Genomic DNA, 21,918 nt, shown 5'->3' with positions numbered 1-21,918 from the left:
CAGATTTGGTAAGACATACATTTGTGCAAGGTTTAATAAAAATAAGCTTTATGCGATTATTTTTATTACTTAAATATTTGTAATAATTTAATAAAACAAAATAATGTTTTGTATTTGTTACTATATGACTATATTACAATAAATTATTAAAGGTAAATCTAAATCTTAATTTTAAATCTAATTGTTTAATCTAAATGTAAATATTAAGTCTAAATCATAAATTTTAATCTTATATCTAAATTTTATATATATAGCTAAATATTTAAAAGTGTAGCTCAACATTTAGATTTAATATTTAAAATGTAAAGTTATATATTTTAAATGTTTCAAACATTTATATATATATATATATAGAGAGAGCGAGAGCAAGAGAACATGAAATATATATATATATATATATGTTCTCTAAATATTTAGCTACACATAAATATTTAACTATATATATATATATATTTATTTATTAGCTAACACATGATGGGTAAAAATTGATAGCCTGAATGCAATGTGGATAAAAGCGTCTCCTAAATGCATATATATTTATAACATTTAGATATAAGATTAACATTTATGATTTGGACTTAACATTTATATTTAAAGTGAAGATTTAGATTTAGATAAAACATTATGATCTACCTTTAATACTTTGTTGTAATATAGTCATATAGCTTGCATAAATTTATTTGTTTTGAAGTTAAATCTGACCAGTTTTTCTTACACATTTTATTTTACAAACGGTCCCACATACATTGACATTCATACACTTTTACATAAGTTTTTTTTTTACGTGTTTAACTTAGAATATATCTTGATTTAAGAGCCTGGAGTGTTTATTGACTTTCAGCACCACTGTAGTTTCTAACCAACAAGATAAAAAAAGAGCTTCACATAACACAGTATCCTGTATACACATGACCAAAGGGAGATGGAGAAACCAGTGCAGCCCATCCGTCTCATTTGCCCTCTTGCTGTGCTCTCATTGGTCGGTGCTGTTGCCTGGGAGACACCCCTCCTCCAGTGCAGCATCAGTGAGTTTGAGATGCTCTTTAAGTGCATTGATGTCTCTCTCACTGCGGCCCCGTAATTCAGTCAACTCCACATACACCTGCTTATAGCGCTCGCTCAAAGCTTCATTCTCCTACAGGCAGAGAAACACTGTTACTACACACAGAAACAATCAATACACTGATTATTCATGGCTAAGCATCACCATAAAGGTTTTCATATATATTAATACTGAAGGGTAGTGATAAACCCAAGTTGGTTTTATTTAATTTACACTACCGTTCAAACATTTGGGGTTGATAAGATTTTAAAAAATAAAATAAAAATACAGTAATATTGTGAAATATTATTGCAATTTAAAAGAACAGCTTTCCATTTAAATGTATTTTAAAATGTAATTTATTCCTTTGTATTTTCAGCATCATTACTCCAGTCTTCAGTGTCACAGGGTCCTTCAGAAATCACTCTAATATACTGAAAACAGTTTTGAGGAAACCGTGAATCTTGATACTGATGGATATTACATTCAAAAGAACTGCATTTGTTTGAAATGGAAATCTTTTGTCACATTATAAATCTCTTTGCTGTCACTTTTGATCAATTTAATGTATCCTTGCTGAATAGAAGTATTAATTTCTTAAAAAAAAGAAAACGTACTGATCCCAAATGGATTAGGGTAGATTACGTACACTTTTTGACAGTAAGACTGGGAACATGTATAAAGAAAGTGAATAGTATTCATTTAGATTTTGTCATACAAACGTTGTACCTTAGTAAGAGTTTGGACCTCTTTCCTGAGACAGCTGATCTCTTTATGTAGAAACTCCACCTCGCTCTCCTTCACCTTCAGTAACATCTACAGACGGACAGGGACATGTCAACAATACTCCATTAAAAACTACTTTAAATAACATTTTGATTCAATTCAGATACATTTACTCATCCATGTTTTGACCACATTATAATGAACCATCTACATACAATTTGTTTTTGCAAAACCTCATTCGTCATACCATGGAATATTTAAATTATGTGCAAAAAAAGATGAAGGATTATTCAAATTGGTGAAAATGAACCAGTGTTCAGTCGCAGCACCTAAATATGCTTTTTCCATCAAAATTGGAGGGGAAAACTATATTATTATCACCCACACTAGTGTCATTATAAATAATGTATAAACCACCCACACAAATGGACAAAGACAACAAATGACAGTTCATTTAAGAAGTAAATCAATGAGTGTAAAACACCTAACATATTGACAGATATTTGCTGGAGTGCGTTCACGCTGGAGATCAGTAGATGGCAGTGTTGGTCTACAGAAACACCAATCACTCACGTCACATGCCCCGCCCCCCGATGACGTCACCAGCATCCCTCGTCAACCCATGTCGAAAACTTCACAATATATAGCCGTGTAATTATACTTCATCCAAATTTGTGGATTTTATTCAGATTAACCAGACAAAATGTTTCATTTTAAGACCTATCTAAGGTATTTTCAAAACAGAGATCTGGGAACATGTCAAGATGTCTTCATATATAATGAATTGAAAATGATTTCTGTTAACTTTATGTTGAATCCTATGATTTTATATGACGGATTTCATATACATAAAAGTAAAAGTGTAATTCAAAAACATGTTTTAAAGTTTATTGATTCTCTTAACTGTACTGATAACAAAAAATCTAATTATACAATTATATTTGCTGAAAAGCTAACTGAAAGTAATATCCTGTAATTGCTGTCTCCTTTTTTCTCTCGTTTGTGCAGTCTTCAGTGTCACATGATCCTTCAGATATCATTCTAATATGATCCAAACCTTTTGAACCATAGTGTATGTTTTTGGGGGCTTACAAGATGACTGACTGAGCATCAGATTACATTTTATCTTGTATGTATTAATAAAATAACGGCAGGCATTTTTATTTCATGTATAGGTCAAAAGACACAGCCTTACCTCTAGTTCGGAGGTGCTCCTTTCGTAGCTGCCGAGGGGAACCACTCCTGACCTCTGACCTGTGATGAAGGATCGCATGAGACTTATCTCCTCCGTCAGACGAGCCTGCAGTTCCTGTGAGAACAGGAAATGTGATTTTGACACGTCCAAACTAAAAACCACAAACACGCTTATTCACACACGGACAACAAGGTCATTATTTGTGTTTCACGCTGATCTGAAACCCATTTTGTAGCATTTGTGTAGTGGCAATAACCCTGATTAGTATTAGTAATCCAGTCCTGGGTGAGTAAACAAAACTCTTCTGAGAACAATGAAGCAGGATGCTGTCTGTTGAGACATTACACTGACATCTTTATTTGTTTCACCTCTGACTCACTGATATAATTTGTTGTAATTTTAAAGGTGCTGTGAGTTAGATTTCAATATCTGACATGAGGATTAAATGTGCTGTTTCTGAAAAATCACATTTATGAAATAAGTGCACATGAACTTCACCATAGTTAGTAGTGGGAAAATTTCTGTAAGCTTCTTTTCACGTTAGGAAAGTAACAATTTATTCAGCAAGGATGCATTGAGTTGATCAAAGGATACAGTAAAACTTTTTATAATGTTACTAAAGTTCTCTTTTTCAAATAAATGCTGTTCTTTTGATCTTTCATTATTCAAAGAGTCCTGAAAAAAACGAGGTGTGTATATCTATATATCTAACATCAAAGCAGCGTATTTGAGTGATTTCTGAAGAACCACGTGACACTCAAGACTGGAGAAATGATGCTAAAAATTCAGCTTTGATCACAGGAATAAAATACATTTTACAATCTACTCGCAAATAAAACAGTTATTTCAATTGTAAAAATATATTTAGCTTTACTTATTTAGCTTTCACAATTTATTAAAGCTAAATATATATATTAAAAATCTTACAGGCCCCAAACTTTTGAACATACATTTCCCATAATTCTTTGTGGCAGGATACGACTAACAAAACATCAGTTTCACATCTAATGCTTTATGTCATACTAGAAGTAAAAAAACTAAACAACCCAATCACATTATAATTATGATTTCCTCATATCCGTGGACATCCCAGCAGAACTTCAATCACAGTTTTTCCTTCCCGCTAGACTCAGAGCCAGGGTGCATACACACAAGTGTGTATCATACATTATTTCATTGGTGAATCTGTAATTCATGGACTCTACATCCGGTCTACCTGGTTCTCTTGCCGGAGCTGCTCCATCTCTCTCTCCTTCTGTCGGATCTCTCCGTTCCTCTCTTCGGTGTTGCTCTGGATGCGGTTGAGCTCCACGCACTGCTGGGAATATCGCTCTGACAGACCGTCCAACTCATGCTGCAGAGCGAGCGACTCGCACCTGATACACACACAAGACCATGCATTGATTAACTGATCGGTTAATCTCTCCGTGGGGTATCTTGTCAATTACCCCTGCCACTTCTCAGAGTAAATGATGCTCTTGTGTTGTGATTCTGTGAGCCGTGAGAGAAGAATTACAGCACAGCTGAGCCGGACAGATGTACAGTACTGATCACTGGCACTGGATTCCCATGAGAGTATGAACAAGATGTCAGCGTTTTCTGGCATTCAATATATTCTCAGAAGTGTAGATATTAACCCTATAAAGCCTACTGTATCATAAAAGCATCTAATTTATCAGAATGATCTACTACATGCCTTTTGTCGTTTGTTTGATAGTTGACACTTTTTTAATAAGTAAAAGGCCTTTTCGTATAATTGTACAAATGTACAAGTCATGGTTTATGTGTCTTTTTGCTACAAAATCTTTACTCATTTTAAAAGTAAACGTAAGAGTTGTCTTTACTGTTGTTTGATAGTCCATAGATCCTGGATATCTTATTTTGCTCATGATTATCTTGCTGAATGTATCGTGTATGAATTGTCTAAATGTGTACGTACAGCTGTTGTCTGACGGAGGGGTCTGTCGTCTCTCCTCCGTGAGCCTTCAGCCTCTCAATCTCCTCCCGATGAGCTTTCCTCAGAGCCTCCATCGCTGCAGGATGAAGATGAGACGTGTGACCAGAAGCTTAGTACTTAAAATGATGGAGAAAAGTCACCTGATCACATTTCAAAATCAGTGTTACTTTAGTATCATACGGTTTTTGTTAATACGTTGAATTTGATATTTAGAGTAAAGAATTTTGTTTTGTTTCACTAGGATTTTATTTAAAGGTGTAGCCATTTTGTTTTTAAGTTTTTATCATTTGTGTGTGTGTGTGTGTGTGTGTGTTTTTAAACAAGTCTATATATCAGTAGTTTATATTAATTTGTATTTATTAGTTTTCAAGTTAAGCTAAATGAAAGATTATGAGAAATGTAACATTGTCAATAATACATTTTAAGTTTTTTTATATTTCATTATAAAGCAGATAGCTCCTTGTTTACTTCTGCAACCACAGCTGTTTCTGAGGAACTACATTGTTTGGCGGAAGAATAATGTTTTTATTAACATCATTACACTTCATTTGCTTTATTTTTATCACCCCTTAGCCGTTATAAATTCACAGTAAACCACGGCTTCACAGGGCTTATTGCTTTATTTTACGTCAGTTAACATTTTATTTCAAGTAGTGAAAATGTGTTATTTTAATCATTTTAGTTTTATTTAACAATAATTTGACTCAGCTTTAATTACTATATTTACAGTTATATATACCGTTCACCGGTTTTTTAAAATGTTTTTCTAAAGAAGTCTCTTACGTTCACCATGGTTATATTTTGGATGAAATATACAGTAAAAACATGAGTATTTTGAAATATAATGTCATTTATTTCTGTGTATTTTCAGCATCATTCCTCCAGTCTTCAGAGTCACATGATTCTTCAGAAATCACTCTCATATACTGATTTGATGATCAAGAAACATTTCTGATTATCATCAATAACAGTTGTGCTGTTTCACATTTTTGTGGAAAACATAATACTTTTTTCAGAAATCTTTGAAGAATAGAAAGTTTAAAAGAACAGCATCTATTCGAAACTGAAATCTTTTCTGAAATCATAAATGACTTTACTGCCACCTTTGATCAAATGATTCTTTCTTTCACAATAAATGATTCAATGACACTGTTATGTTCTTTCACTCTTATTTGACCCACACTGACCTTGCACTGCGTTCTTGGCTTCCTCCTGCAGCAGTCTCTGTTTCTCTCTCTCCATCTCTCTGCGCTCTCTCTCGTGTTCGTCGTGTATCTTCTGCCGTCTCTCCCTGTGCTCTTTCTCCAGCTGCTCCAGCTTCAGAGCGCAGGGCGCATCGGGACCACAAACACCAGCTGCCACACGGACCTGACGGAGAGCCTCGATCTGCTGCCTCAGAGACACCACCTGACCAGCACACACACACACACAGATGATGCAGATTAAATGTTCCTAGACCAAAAAGATGTCTGAAGCTAAAAACACACCTCCCCCTGAAGACCCTCATTTGTTGTTTGGGGATTCTGGACACCAGCTGGGGACCTTTTCTCTCCGATCGGAAGCTGCTCAAAGTCCGCCCACTTGCTCTCGATGTCTGGCCCGGTCTGAGCGTCAGGAACCTGCGGCCGGGTCAAAATCACTGGAATCACGACACCCTTCTTCAACTCCACCTTGTCCCAGGGGTCTTCACCCTCCCTGTCAGAAACTCCCTCCTGGAACCACTTGGTTCGGCCCTCCAGACGTCTTTCAAGCTCTCGGTCGCGGCCCTCGCCGGCTTCCCGCCGGTTGGGTATCGGTGAGGACGGCAGGTGGGGTTCATCCTGATACGGACCGCCGACATCTGACCCCGGGTCATGGGGTGTGAGAGGTGCATTCTGGGAATAGGAGTCCTCTCTGTCGCTGATGTCACTGTTGTCTGGGTGTCTGAGAACAGACAGAGAAATCAACTTCCTACTTCTGAAAAAGGAACCTAAGTCAAACCTCAAACCTGCTTCAGGGAAACATCAGTATTGTTATTTACTCTAACACTAGCTTGCTCTATGCTTTTTCTATTCTGTCTGTTTTCTTTTTATTTATTATATTATTTAAAAGTGCTATGTGTACTGTGTTTAAGCTAATGGAGACTTGTTATAGCACTTGTGTATCATTGCTCTTTTGTTGTTTTTGATTGTTTCCATTGTCCACATTTGTAAGTCGCTTTGGATAAAAGCGTCTGCTAAATGACTAAACGTAAATGTTATTTCAGTTTATAAGCCCAAAGTCAAATCTTTCAGATGACCATAACCAATATAGGAATGATTCATGAATATTTGATATATTTTTATATAAATTATTAATGGGTGAATAATATATGCAAAATTTCATGTTTCAAACCAGTCAAAATCCAAAGAATTGCATTTAGCATGAAGAATAATTTTTTTTTTTGCAATGAGAAATTATTTTTATGACAATTTTACTGTAATCCAGCTATTTTAGTGCTATTCCAGCTATTTGTTTTTCTATTTTATTTTTGTTCTATTTTAAGTTTGTTCTTAATTCTTATTATTATTATTATCAGCGATGATTCTCATTAGATGCTCACTATTGTAATGTTACATAGTTGCATTATTGCAAATGCTACTATTGTATATTATCAAATATACTTAATTGTCATTAAAACACTTTATGGACTGAAAACTAGGTTTCATCTCTTCTCTCAAAAGTCAAAACATTATCCTTTTTTTTTCTTGACAGTTTCTGAAATCTTACAGAAAACCATCATCAAAATAGCAAGATTTTAACGTGGATATATATATATATATATATTTTTTTTTAATAAACACATATATTCTAAATACCATGAAAACATCTTACATGAAATTTAATTTAAAATATAAAAAAATTGTATTTAACACAAATATTAAGCTTTGTTATATTAATAAGAAAAGCTTTATGAACATAATTTTAAGAACATTAAGATATTTTTGCATTATCGTCACTGCAATCCAGCTATTTTACTATAAATTTAAAATGTTACTTTTCATTACAAGCACATTATTGTATTTCTATACAGTATGGATATCAAATAACTGTTAAACATGCATTAATGCATTATAGCAAATACTACTACTGTGAATTATAAAATATGTTTAAATGTCATGAAAGTTAAACATGAATTTTCCTAAAAACATTGTCATATCTCAAAATAATTTTCAGACATGTTCTTGACTGTTTTCATGAAATCCGCCCGTGTCTGATTCTCTGCGTTTATTTCTTCAACTCTGTCCTACCGGATGCTTTCAGCCGAATCCCTGAACGATATTCTCCTCCTGAGTGTGTCGATCCAGTTCCTCCTGATTCTGGAGGTCATCGCTGACAGGGTCACCAGTCCATGACGCATCTGCAGGTCAGTCACAGAGGTCTGAGACATAGGAATATTCATACTTTTTTTCCAATGAGTGGTCCTCTTAACTTCTGTGACACCTTCTTACATGCAGTTGAAGTCCATAGTTTTTATCGGCATCAAATTCCTCCACTCGCAGACAGTGACGTAAATAAATCTCACCATCTGCCTCATCTCTCTATCAGGGCGGAAAACGCAGAATTCAAGATAGTGTCGTTAAATAAGATCATGCTTTCAGATACTATTTGACAAATTTATTCCAAGATTCATTCCATGTTTTCCACATGACATATCTGTACAGTCCTTAGATAATATTTCATTTGTATGGCAATGTCAGTCGTTCTCGCTCACCTCTTCAGCCACAGAGTCTCTATAGTATCTCAATCCTGAATCAGAGATCACGAACCAGTGTTTCCTCCACTACAAACAAAACAACAAATTGTTTGTGCATTTCCACAAAGCAGTAATACTGCACAATAATCAAAGCCTTATATAATTTTCTAGCTCCTTGAACAAGATTTCAGGCAAAATCAAAAGAAGTGTATCTTAAATCCTCTAAGTGGTCGCCATTTCCACTTGTGCTTTTATATATAATCATATAGGAAAATATAAAAAATAAAAGTATAGCGAGTCATATTATGCCAACTTATTATGCCTTATAACAGCCATAGACATGCAATAGATCAAGTTCAACAGAAGCAGACCTGTACCTCTTCATCTTCATCCAGCATATACATCCATCCCTTTTTACAGAGCGGAAGATCAAGCTTTTAGGAAACAGAATCAGTTGCGTTAAAACAAGTGCATGCATAAGGAATTCAATAAATACAGTACAAATCTTTCAAGAGCAACTGTATGACATTTAAGAGCTCACAAAAAACAACATTTACGCAAGTAGTTTAACAAACACACACATTTCAATTACTTACCGACATGGGTATCCGGTTATAGTAGGCATGAAATAGGAAAGAATCTGCTTTAGTTGCTCAATTCACGCAAGTACGAAGTGTCACAGAAACGCGTATCCGCACGACCACAAAGTCGTGCATTAAATAAATACAAATTCGCGCTCATTTAAGTAAATGTTGCATTAAACATAAATAGAAGGTGTACGAAAACATTCAATTATCCGCGCGAGACTAGGCGAGCATCTCCAACAGATGGTCACGTGACAAGACGCTTCCGCGAAGAAGCAGCTCGCGGTTTGACACATCAACAAACTGACCTGTACTCAGCATAGTTTAAGCGTCAAATCCTCTCATAGCTTAACTAAAACCTTTATATCTAGCGCTAAATATAACGTAGTCGCTGTCTAGGAAGTCTTCTGCGAACACCCCCCCTGGCCAAAGGTCCAGAATTTAAGTCGTTTTTTTTCATGTTATTATTGTCAGCATTGTTTTAATCAATGCTTGTGACAAATATGGTTGCTGTTTAATTAATCAAATTAATACGATTATTGTAGCTAGGCGTTTGTGTTTATTTGTGTGCCGCGCGTGCAGTTCAGAGAGAGTTCTTCTCGCAATACACTTTTCAAAGCAACGGTGAAGAAGCATCGGCTCTGAATGATGTGGGGGGATATTTTTTTATTAAAAGCATTTCTATATTTTATCCACTCAAGAGTCTAAAATATAATAGCCATCATGGGCGAGGCTAGCCCCTTACCTAAAAAGGAGCTCAGCACCCCTAAAACTTGGAGTAAGAAATGTTGTTATTCTAAAAAAAAAATTCGTCTTTTACACGGTTAAATAATGTCCAAAACATACTCCGTAGTTTGTGGTTTAAAATGTATGTGTTAAGGAGGAAAATTAAAACATCCCCGCATAGCAAATGGTGTCATCCTCTTCTCTTCTTCTACTTCTCCTCTGTACCTGCACCGCTCAGCACGACCGTCATCCAGCGCGAAACACACACAGAGTGAGAACCCGTGATGTAGTGTTGTGATCGGTTGTGATGCAACTAAGTTGCTGCAAAGCTGTGTCTGACACTTCTTTCCTTTTACCTAGAGTTGTTCCGATTCCGAAACCATATCGGTGAGTACTGGAGTCAGTATCCTGAATAACCATGGTGGTACACCTATAATAAGTGTTTATTTTCGGACTATTTTGGTCAGGCGGGTCGCCGCCGCTGTGGAGTAGCACAGGACCTGGGTGACTCGTCCATAGACATAAACGGAGAGAAGTAAAGCCGGTTACAATGTTCTTCCGCAAGACGCATGCAGTTCTGTTTATTAACTGCTAGAGTGTGAAACAAAAACAGAAGCGCGACAAACTGCGTACCTGTGTAGTGCGTACGTGTGTCTCTGTTGTTAAAGTTTATCGTTAATTTAATACTCATTTTAACAAACGGGAGTTATGTAAACATGACGTCACGAGCGTCTTTGCTGGTCAGTCGTCATGGAAACATGATGGCGTTTGGAGTGAAATCAAACGACGTATCACTGAAAACACCAAAGTCTCTGAAAACACTCACTGTGGCTTTTTAAATGAATTGTTATTAATTCCTAGATTTAAATCTGTTATTTTTCAGTTGTGGCTGACTATCAAACTAGACAATAAAACAAAGTTTCATGTTTTTCTTTTGCTGTATTTATTCATTCATGACACACAGGATTTAACCTGAACCAGGCTTAACTCCTGAACTCCTAGCATTACTCTCTCTCTCTCTCTCTCTCTCTCTCTCTCTCTCTCTCTCTCTGTATGTGTGTGTGTGTGTGTGTGTGTGTGTGTCTGTGGCCTGGCAGTGAGCAATGGACATACGACAGTTCTTTAAAAGAAAAAAGACAGATTCAGGTGAGAGACTAGGGACAGTCCATAATGACCTCTGTCTTGTTTTTGTTTTTTTTGTTCTTCTGAAAAGTGTTAAGCTAAAGTAACAGATAATGCAAACCAGCTGTTGTTGAATCAAATTACTTATCTAGGCAATGGTCCCCTGCTTTTATTTTATTTATTTCTTATTTCAAACTCACAAGCTTCTCTTGTGAAAGGAATTTGTCATTTAAAAAAGTTTCTAAGCTCAATAATAATAATAATAAAGACATTTAAAATGGCACGCCTCTGTGTGCCTTTTGGTCATATCCTTAGAATCTGTAAATGGTCTCATGGTCTCATTTTTGTGACATGACAAACTGACCTAAACTCTCCTGCCTACAATATATTTGTGTATGATTGTCAGTGCCAAGGGAAAGAGAGGGAGATGGCGAAGGGGAAAGGGAGAGCATGCAGAAAGAACCAGGTGAGGAAACAACAACAATAAACTGACATATAGTGAATAGTGGCAAGTAAAACAGTAACTACTCATAATCCTATACAAACTTATTGGCATTAAGTAGCCTATATTACTTTTTGTTTTTGATAGAGACCACCAAGCCAAAGCAGCAGAGACAGAAGAGAGCTGTTCAGACTTAGGGGATAAGGACACTGGTCCTAAACAGTTAAAGCTGTCTCAATACCCTCATACTCAGTTTGGCACACAAAAAAGAGCCTTTCAAGAACAGTGGTTCAAAAGTTTCAGATGGCTGGAATACTCAGCTAGACAAAATGCTGCTTTCTGCTTTGCTTGTAGGGTATTTGGCAAAAATGTCAGAAAGGATGCACTTGTTAATGATGGAGTCAATAACTGGCAAAAGGCACTTATCAAGTTTCAAAAACATAAAACAACACAGTCAAATAAGGACAGTGTGGTGTGTTGAAACAGCTACAAAGCAAGCCTGTCAAAAGGGAATGTTGTAGAGCAGATAGAGGCAGCAAGTACCACTGAAATTAGTGAAAGAAGGCAGTACCTAGAGCGTATTATGGCAGTAACCTGCTTCTTGGGGAAGCAAGGCATAGCATTCAGAGGTCATGATGAAATGGATGACAGTCACAACAAAGGCAATTTCCTAGAGTGCATGTCACTTTTGACCAAATTTGATCCCTTCTTGCAAAGATACACAGCCCCTTCAAACACCACGTACCTCTCATCTGATAGCCAAAATGAGATGATAGAGTGCTGTTCACAAGAACTAACAGAAAATATCATCAGTGAGATAAAGGGAATAAATATGTATGCCATTATGGCTGATGAGGCCAGGGATGGAAAGACAGAACAGTTGGCACTCTGTGTTAGATACGTGTCTGTTGATGATGCCGTCAAAGAAAGGTTCCTAGCCCTTACAGAGGTGTCACAGTTTGATGCTACTTCGATAACAGCTGCAATTGAAAATCAGTTGGTAAAGAAGGGAATTGATCAGTTGAAATGTGTGGCACAGACCTACGATGGGGCAGCTGTCATGAGTGGGGATGTTGGGGGTGTACAAGGGGTGTCTGTGTGAACTCTCACAATTAAGCTGATGTTCTGAAAAGGTCTCAAAAAAAAAAAGGAAAAAAATCTGGATTTTGGAGTTAGTTGAATCAATGTTAAAATGATAAAGTTATTTTTCAATAGACATATTGTTTGTTTTTGTGTGAAAAGAGGGTGGGTGGTGGCAGTGGGGCTCATTGGGTGCTCAGCACCCCTAAAGCTCTGAGCCTAGAATCGCCCCTGATAGCCATATAAACATAGCGTATAAACATGAATGAACCATGTTGAAAGATACATTACTTACCGAAATGTATATTCCTCCTCATATCGACCAATCAGTGTTTTTTTCAATGCGCAAAGAGGTCAATAAAACTGCTGGAGAACAATTATGTCACATAACATTTACCTTGGGAAAGCCATTTAATTACCATGTACGTTAGTTGGCTAGAAAAAAGAGCTATAGAAAATATTTAGCTAATTATCTGTAGGCCTACTATATTACACATTTTTACTTATATCATTAAATACAGTTGTTGTTATAATAATAAAACGCAATATATTTCATTTGAGTTATATGTAACCTAAAAATTACTACCAGCTGATAGGGCTGATTATGTGAGTTTTTTTTTTTTTGTCTAGAGAAAAATGTATGCCTATATCTTGTGAAGCCTACCTAATATTTATCCAAATGAGTCAATATTGAATCAAATCACAAGCACTGAACTGAAATCATAAAATTTGTCAAGCACAAAGAACGTGGCTAACCAGAAATTGTACCATGTAAACAATATAACAATTACCATATTTTCTGGACTATAAGCAGTGTTGGGAAGGTTACTTTGGAAATGTAATAGGTTACAGATTACAAGTTACCCTATTTAAAATGTAATAGTAGTGTAACTTTTTCAATTACTTTATTAAAGTAATGTAACTGATTACTTTTGATTACTTTTTGATTACTTTTAAAAATCTCTAATAAATGCTTATTTGCAACCGTTAGTCAACATTTACACTATGCAGGTTTAACCTTAAAGTAGAGCTCAATACTGTCAGACTTTCACCATCCTTCATCACCTGAATTAAGATGATCAATTTTGAACATCCACCACACAATCAGACTTTAGTTATGCATTTTACTTTAAGATTGATCTGAAGTTCAATGCAAATTTAAAATTTAAAAGAAATTGTTTAGTGAAACTTTTTTTGAAACCAAATCTTTGCATAGTTACAGGAAACACTGCTTCTAACAATAGTTTGGAAAGAAAAAGTTAATTAAAAAATAATAAATAAAAGCATATACATCAACTCAAATATGTTTATGTAATAAGCATACCTCCTATTCTGTGTACTAAACTCCTGAAACATTGCTGCTCTTTGTATATGATGATAGTTTTCTCAAAACAAGTTAAATTCTCATGAAGTGATTCATGATAGAGATTGTGTTTATGTGTTCATGTACTAATATATTGAGACGGCAGAGGTTGAAATCACTCCGAGCTTCAGTAGGCCTATGTATAGTAAATGAAACCGCAAGTCTGCATCAATTTCCATGAGGAGGGGACTGGGAAAAAAAATTTTAGACCAGGAAATCTCTAACTCATACAAACAAATTCAGGGACAACACTATTTTTTGTATGGACCTGACATAAAAAAGGTATAAATCTTTAGTTTGGGGACATGCAAAATAATTAAAAGTTCTCTCCTGAACTGCACCTTCACTTCCATTTTTCTTTTCAGTCTCTTTATTTTGCCCTGTTATCCATCTCTCTCATGACTTCAATACTCAAGATTTAACAAAACTATACTTTCTAAATTGCCTACATGTCAAAATGAGTGCATCACTTCAATATATTTATAGAAAAATCCTAATTCATGAGTCATGTTTTTCCCTCACACAAATTTACCATGCTTTTATTATATAAAAGTACATTAACCTTGTTTTATTTATTTGCAAATGGATTACCATTTGTATTTGTTTTTAAATAAATACATTTGTAAAATAATTTTTAATTTGTGGCATGGTGTATTGTGTGCTTTGTGGCAATAGTAACCTTTGTCTCTGGATTTATAGCAAAATATTAAAACATACATTTTCGTAAGGGTTGTGTAGTTGTCTGTCGTAGCTTCCCCTAAACCTATAATAAAATCTCATTATTTTTCAGCTTAATTACTACTGCAACATTACAATAGATAATAATGATGTCGTTTATACAGTATTTTGAGTGAGTGTGATCAATGTGCTGTTGCTCCTTGACTAAGTGAACAAATACAAAACTACTATAGCATCTTTACAGATGAAACTGACCTGCACTGCAAACCCTGAACAGTAGTTTTGCTTCTCTGCTCCAGCTGTGCGCTACATTCCACTCCGGACTCTCTCTCTTGCATTGATTACTCTGAGTCTGATCCAAACCGTTCGGCGGAGGCGCGGAGAGCGCGCGCGCCCAACCATTGCCAGTCACAACTAACCGATCCATGAATTATTAGAGATGTAATTATCGAATGGCGGATTCGGAAACGATCGCTTTAGTACAGTACATTCGGCAGGCAATTATACAATAATAATATTAAAATAGCGGGACAAATCGTCTGCCAGGCCACCGGGAATTGTCGCGGTTCTCCAGATGTCCGGTCCGCGCCTGTTCTCCACAGACATTCAGAACGTGCAGGATTCATAATGTCTTTCGCGGCTTAATATTAACAGACACTAGGCCATGCTTTGATTCAAGTGTACTGACCTACTTTTGATTTATTTGTCCAAAATGTGGCATATTCTGTCCGCGTTAGGCAATAGCAATCCCGTTTTTATGACTGGATTCTACGAACCAGACTATGTTTCTGCATCGCGGAAATTATAGGGCCGTGTGTCTCAGAAGAAATCATTTAAATCTGTATGTGTATGTGTGAAATGTAATCCCCTTTGTAATCTTTAAAAATTTCATAAGTAACTGTAATTTAATTACTCACTTTTTCTTAGTAACTGTAACTGATTACAGTTACATTTATTTTGTAATTAAATTACGTAACGCCGTTACATGTAACTAGTTACTCCCCAACACTGACTATAAGTCACACTTTTTTCATAGTTTGGCTGGTTCTGCGACTTACAGTCAGGTGCGACTTATTTATCAAAATGAATTTGACATGAACCAAGAGAAATTAACCAAGAGAAAACATTACCATCTACAGCCGCGAGAGGGCGCTCTATGCTGCTCAGTGCTCCTGTAGTCTACACTGAAAACAAAGAGCGCCCTCTCGCGGCTGGAGACGGTAATGTTTTCTATTGGTTCTTGGTTGTAAATAAATGCGACTTATAGTCCAGTGCGACTTATATATGTTTTTTCCTCGTCATGGCGGATTTTTGGACTGATGCGACTTATACTTAGGTGCGACTTATAGTCCGAAAAATACAGTAAACATGTTGTTACTAAACCTAATACAATTCTGCTTAGTTACTAAAATGTTTAGATTTTTTTTACACCAATCTATCTGAAGTTGGATGTACATACATCTAATGAATGAAATTGGAGTGTTTAGTCATTGACAAAGCTTCAAAAAAAAAAAAGGTGTTTGACTGTTTTTATGTCAGGCGATACAACCAAGTAGTGAGTATGGGGCGAAAAGAGCAGGAGAGACGGAAGAGAAAGCAGGCAGCAGCGTCATTGTCACAGAATATTGAAAATATGTTCAAAAAAACTGGCAAACAGGGTAAGGTTGTTATATTTACTACATAACTTATAACATTGGATAGCTAACAGTCGTCAACCCCACTGGAGCAGAAGGTAGCTGAGGTTGTTCCTGATATAGCTCGATATAGATCGATATAAACCACCAAATTCTAAAAACACCAAAATATTTTTCATTTATGTCATAGGCTAAACTGCTTCTAATCATACATATAAATCATGTGAAACTATAGTTATTGTTTTGTTATTAATATAAATATAAAATAAATATAAAAATATAAAGAATTTTCTTTTAAAGTACCTTGTTTGTCTTCCAAAAAGTATGAAGCCAACTGTTACTGGATAACAGGAACATATAACTTTGCAAGTAAACTTAAAAAAAAGTGTATTTCAGATAATATACAACATCACTGACCAATGCATATACTGTATATTTACAGATGATTCGCAACAGCTCAGGGAAGGTCAAGTGTAGTCTTTAAACTTATGAACTGTGTATGGACTGACAAAGGTGTTACATGAGGAAGCAATTTGACAAAAATGCAGTAAATTTTTTGGGTGCATCAAAAATATTGCATGAAGTATTTGAACCTCATAATTAAATACAAAAGGTGGAGAAAAACTGCAAAAGGTCCACTTTTTGAAAAAAAAGAACCCCCCCCCCTTTCAATAGGCTGGCTACGAACCTGGCCTCTCAACTAGAAATCAAACACCTCAGCATTGGTCAACTAGAAATTAGTGTAACTTTAGGAGACTTTACCTGCATCTGAGGGGACTCTTCTGGACTTTTGTGCTTCCCGTTTACCATCCGAACGCTTTCTCCATTTTTGCTGCACCTCTGAGAACATATTCAGAGAGATACTAAGACATTCTGAAGCGTGTTATTTTTTTAAATGGTGTTTCAAGAAAACATTGCTAGCTGTCATTGTTGGGGAGTGACACTAGGTGCATGTAACTGAATTACGTAATTATTTAAAAATAAATTTAACTGTAATCTGTTACAGAACTGAGAAAATCGTGTTAATAAATTAGTTACTTATAAAAATGTTAATGATTACAAAAGGGGTTGCATCTGACTTTTTTCACACACATGCAGATTTTAATTGATATATTTAATAAATTGCATTGATTGCTCTAGTCTAAAGTATGAGACACCAATATTTCAGGAGTTTTAGATGCATGCTTATTTAATAACCGATATATTGACTTGGGTTTATGTATATGCTTTATTTTGTAAGATTGACAGTTTTTTTTCCAAGGCATTGTTAGATGCCAGTGTTTCCTAAAAACAGTATCATAGCTAATAACTATTTCTTGTTAAGATTTTTAATCTGTATTTAACCTCAGAATGATCTCAAAGTAAAAAGAATGCAGCTACTTTGTTCTGAGTGGATGCTAGGAGGTCACATACACATCAAAACATCAAAATAATAAGGTGCTTTCAGTGGAAATCTATGGGATTTTTCATCTTGCCTATTTTATCATCTGTCCGAATATGTGCCATTTTTATGTCACTTATTTATTTTTATTTTTTTGGCTCCGCAGATTCAGCAGGATAGATGACAGGTGAGATGACATCAGTAAGAAAGGGAAGTAGTATGTGAAACTGATCTTAGGCACCTGTGAATGGCCTGATGCAGTGCTGTTGGTTTTTGACGACCCTCCCATCTCTTTGTCTGGACGTCTGCGTTCTTTCTCTCTGCGGTCTCTTCCTCTCTCTCTTTCTCTTCCTCTGCCTCGCTCTTCTGAAACCTCACGCTCATGGTCATATCTCCCATCCCCATAGCTTTAAACACAGATAGGAGAAGCAGAATTTACTGACAGGGTTTCCTCTCTCTCTCTCACACTCACTTTGCCACTGAAATGATGCCAGTGCTTTGATGGGGTTCTGTGATCCTTATAAGAACCAGACTATATTTTGACTTGAGAGCTAAAAGATGATGTAATGAAGGGGTTTCTGGGTTGAAGTGGATGCTACTGGGCCCGATTAAAATATTTTGAGAGGAATAATATTTTTTGATTGCAGTAAATGTATTTTTAGGCATGCCAAATATAAATAAATATATATATATATCTGAATTTAAATAATAAAATTTGTCAAAATTACTTTTTTTCTCATTGACAGCTCTAGTTTTTAACAGGTAATAATACAATAAATAATAAAAAAAAATTAACTCTTTAATAGAATACCATTATTTTATATATAGTCCTCATGACTTATTTTGTGTGTGTGTGTATATATATATATATATATATATATATATATATATATATATATATATATATATATATATATATAATTTTAGGATAGATGTAAAAAATAAATAAATAAATAAATAAATAAAAATTAAACAAAACATTTAGGATTTTTTTTTTTTTAGGAAAATAGTCAATCCTCAGAGAATCATCATATCTGGTGATTCATCAAAAAGTTTGAAAACCTGTGGAAGTGTCCTACTTGTCTATTTATTTTTTAAGCTAAGTTTTAAGACCTTATTTTAAAATCCAGTAATTTGAATGGCCAAACTTCTCCCAAAACCTATGTAATGGTCACAAGTTATTTAATTATAATTTAAATGGAAGCTGTAAATAATGTAATTGGAGTAACTTTTTATAGGATGTCCATCAGTCTTTTATTAGATTAAGCATCTGCTTTTTCATCAGCACCAGCACCATGTCAGTGGAAAAGTGGTACCATCTCTCTTCAGATCTCTGACCTGTGCTGATTGTCTCTGCATGGGCTCTGGCTCTGCGGTCTCCTCCTCACTATTACTGCTTCCTCTTCTTCAGGGTACAGCTTCGATCGGGGAATATCGGCTATGATCACATAGTCCTCAATGGTCATCTCTGGCACTGCGGGTTGGCTGGAAGACCTGGTGTTCTCTGAGAGGATTAGCGCCTCCAAACCCCGCCTGATGTTGCTTCTGCTCCGATCATTGACCGGCTTGTCCGTCTCTGATATTGAGGCTTGGGATTTAGGCAAATCGGGGGATGGAACCTGATTCCGGCTCCGCCTTGATTGGGAGATGTTTGGTGTTGATGCAGGTGAGGCGGGGCTTAGAGGGGAGTGGGTGGGGCTTAGTGAATGGTGGGAATCAGATCTGGATTGTTTGTCCGAGGTGTCTGAGTAGCCGCCATTCCTGCGGCTTTTGTTTTTCGAAGTACTGTTTTTTAGTATACCATGTTCATCGTAATCTTGATAAGGTGTTGAGGCACCATGGCTGTTAGATCCACTGTTGTAGCCACTATTTCGACTGCCGCGGCTTGTTTTGTCATCACGATAGCCTCGTTTAGGAGAGAAATCCCGACTGTTGTATCCAGTATTGCAGCCCCCACTCTTTCGACTGCTGCGAGTGCTATTGCGACCACCGTGTTTGCGTTGATTATAATCGCCATCGATTTCCACATCAGAATGTCTTTTCGACCAGCCGTTCCTTTCTTCGGAGACATCTGACTCTGCCGAACTCGCAATTGATTTGAGATTCTTATAAAGCTTTTCAGAATCCAAGCTGTGTCCGTAGGAGCTTTGGGAGGGGCTTCTTTTGTGGGCGGGGCTAAAGGACTCCTCATATTTATTCGTACCTGAGCTTCTCGAGGGAGACGTGGTGCGCGTGACCACCGAATCTCGTCTATGTGATGGAGTGCATTTTCCAGAAGCCTGTTGAGAGGACGTGTGAGACGTCCGGTGTCCGGTGGAACCTCGGCGATGGGGCGAACTGCGCGATTCCCCTCGCCTCTGCGGTGAGACGTTCGTGGATCTCGGGCTGCCGGAACGAGGGCTTGCACGGGATTGGCTGTCCCCGCGTCTGAAATTTGAATAGGACATGTGTCGCTGGGGGGAGAGGCCACTCATTGCCTCGTTGCTAAGATTGTCAGAGCGCCTCCTATAGGACGGGAGACCCAGGTCGGGGTTTCGGTAGGGGATTGTGGCTTTGCGCTCAGGACTGTGATTGGCTGGAAGAGGGTGGCCCCTCTCAAAGTAGCGCACAGGAGCGGGAGAACTGCCATCTTCTGGCTCCCTGTCCCGTGAGAGGAAGCGATTAGCCCTTTTAAAAATGGCGCGGCCGTTGCTTTGTTCTGTTTCTCTTCTAGTCTCTGTTTGAGGAAGACATGGAATTGATACTGTGCTGATGCATACAATTATTGAAATAAATGAATAATTAAATGATTAAAGAATTAACATTTTGGTAAACTTTAGTATAGGGACCAATTCTCTCTATAGTTGCTTATCAGCATGCCTATTAAAAACATATTGGCTGTTTATTACTAATAAAGCACACATTCTGCATGACCATATTCTACATTTCTACTTCTACCCAATACTAGGGTCCTATGTTTTCTTCGATGCGGAAAACATGGACAGAATTGCGGTATCCAGTCATTAAAATTGAATTTTACTAAGCCATATTTGGAAATATAAAGTGGCAACTGATATTCAAATGCTTTTTATGCATATAGTCTGTTTACTATTATAAAGATCTCATTTATTTACATTACAAGCTGTCGGAATTTCCTCTTGCTTTTTGGCCATATAGATATCAGTGACTACACCAAGTTACATATTTTGCTCAGTTTGGGACTTTTTTTTAAATTATTTCATATGTAAGGCTTTACAGGGTTAAATCTCACCTGTGTGTTGGCTGACACTTTCTCTTCTGCTCATGCTGATGCTTCCTCGTCTGCTTGTGTTGGTGCTCCCTCTTCTGCTCTGCATTTCTATTACAGAGCGACTTTCTGAGCGCTGAAGTGCCGGTTCCAGTCGAGTCATGCTTTAGGTCTCTTAGTTTAGTGACAGTTGTTCTTTTAGTTTGCAAATGAGTTCTTCAGGTCCACTCTTTGTTCTACAGCTGTTGCTTGTGCTGCACATAAAACAAATTATTCTGTTATAAATCAAAAATCATCAGATTATTCTGCCGGCTATTTCTTGAATTTTGCTAGGCACGCATAGATATTTTTTTTAGTATTATTGTTATCTGTGGACTTATGTGATGACCTTTGATTTGACCTGCCATGCCATATCACAAGAGCGAAGGGGGGAAAAACTTAATTTCTATATATTTTTTTAGTTTTAATATTGTTTGTTTTATTAATTATAGAACATAAATGAATTTAATTTTTAAGATTTTATTTGTTAAATATTTTGTTAAATATTATTATAGTTTTTTGTATCTTTCATTTTAATTATAGTTAAAATTTTAGTCATTCTGTTGTGTTTAAAATTGTAATTATTTATTTTTAAGTTGTCTATATTTTTGTGTTTATGTATTTTTTAGTTTTATTCATTATAGTACACCAGTCAACTTAAACAGCAATTTAAGTTTAAATAAAAAAAATAGAAATATCGCTACCGGAAATAAAAGTAGTAGTAGTAAAATATTTTATTTTATTTTACTTTATTTTAAAAACAATTTTTTTATGGTTTTTATTTTTAGGTTTAGTTAACTATAATAATAGTTTGGGCACCTCTGGTGTAGGCAAAACCCAATCAGAATTTTCCCCATTAGTCTGATTCTACTTTGCATCTAAATCGTGTGTTTGTTTGCTTGTTTTTTTGTTTGTTTGTTTTTTAGGTTTTGCTGTATAGACAGGAGAAACTGTATTGCCTTGTCCATCTATTATTTCGAAATATGGTGTGACACTTTATTTCAAGAT

The 21,918-nt window shown here is 36.1% G+C and overlaps 1 protein-coding gene across 1 annotated transcript; it reads right to left on the bottom strand.

The window, feature by feature from the left end:
• Positions 1–675: 675 nt before the first annotated feature.
• LOC132144044 (TRIO and F-actin-binding protein-like) lies at positions 676–20,362 on the bottom strand. The gene is made up of 14 exons (XM_059554765.1): positions 18,984–20,362; positions 17,887–18,052; positions 17,027–17,104; positions 9,013–9,069; positions 8,654–8,722; positions 8,391–8,480; positions 8,190–8,299; positions 6,408–6,843; positions 6,108–6,327; positions 4,903–4,996; positions 4,180–4,339; positions 2,964–3,077; positions 1,772–1,858; positions 676–1,135 (listed from the first exon to the last, which is right to left on the bottom strand). The coding sequence occupies exons 1-14, from the start codon at positions 20,117–20,119 to the stop codon at positions 974–976; spliced, it is 2,979 nt and encodes a 992-aa protein (XP_059410748.1). The 5' UTR covers positions 20,120–20,362; the 3' UTR covers positions 676–973.
• Positions 20,363–21,918: the final 1,556 nt, after the last annotated feature.

Source organism: Carassius carassius, chromosome 7 (genome assembly GCF_963082965.1).
Source record: "Carassius carassius chromosome 7, fCarCar2.1, whole genome shotgun sequence".
In the NCBI taxonomy this organism is placed as follows: domain Eukaryota; kingdom Metazoa; phylum Chordata; class Actinopteri; order Cypriniformes; family Cyprinidae; genus Carassius; species Carassius carassius.
Note: the sequence above shows the minus strand (reverse complement) of the source record. Positions and strands in the feature narration are given on the sequence as shown.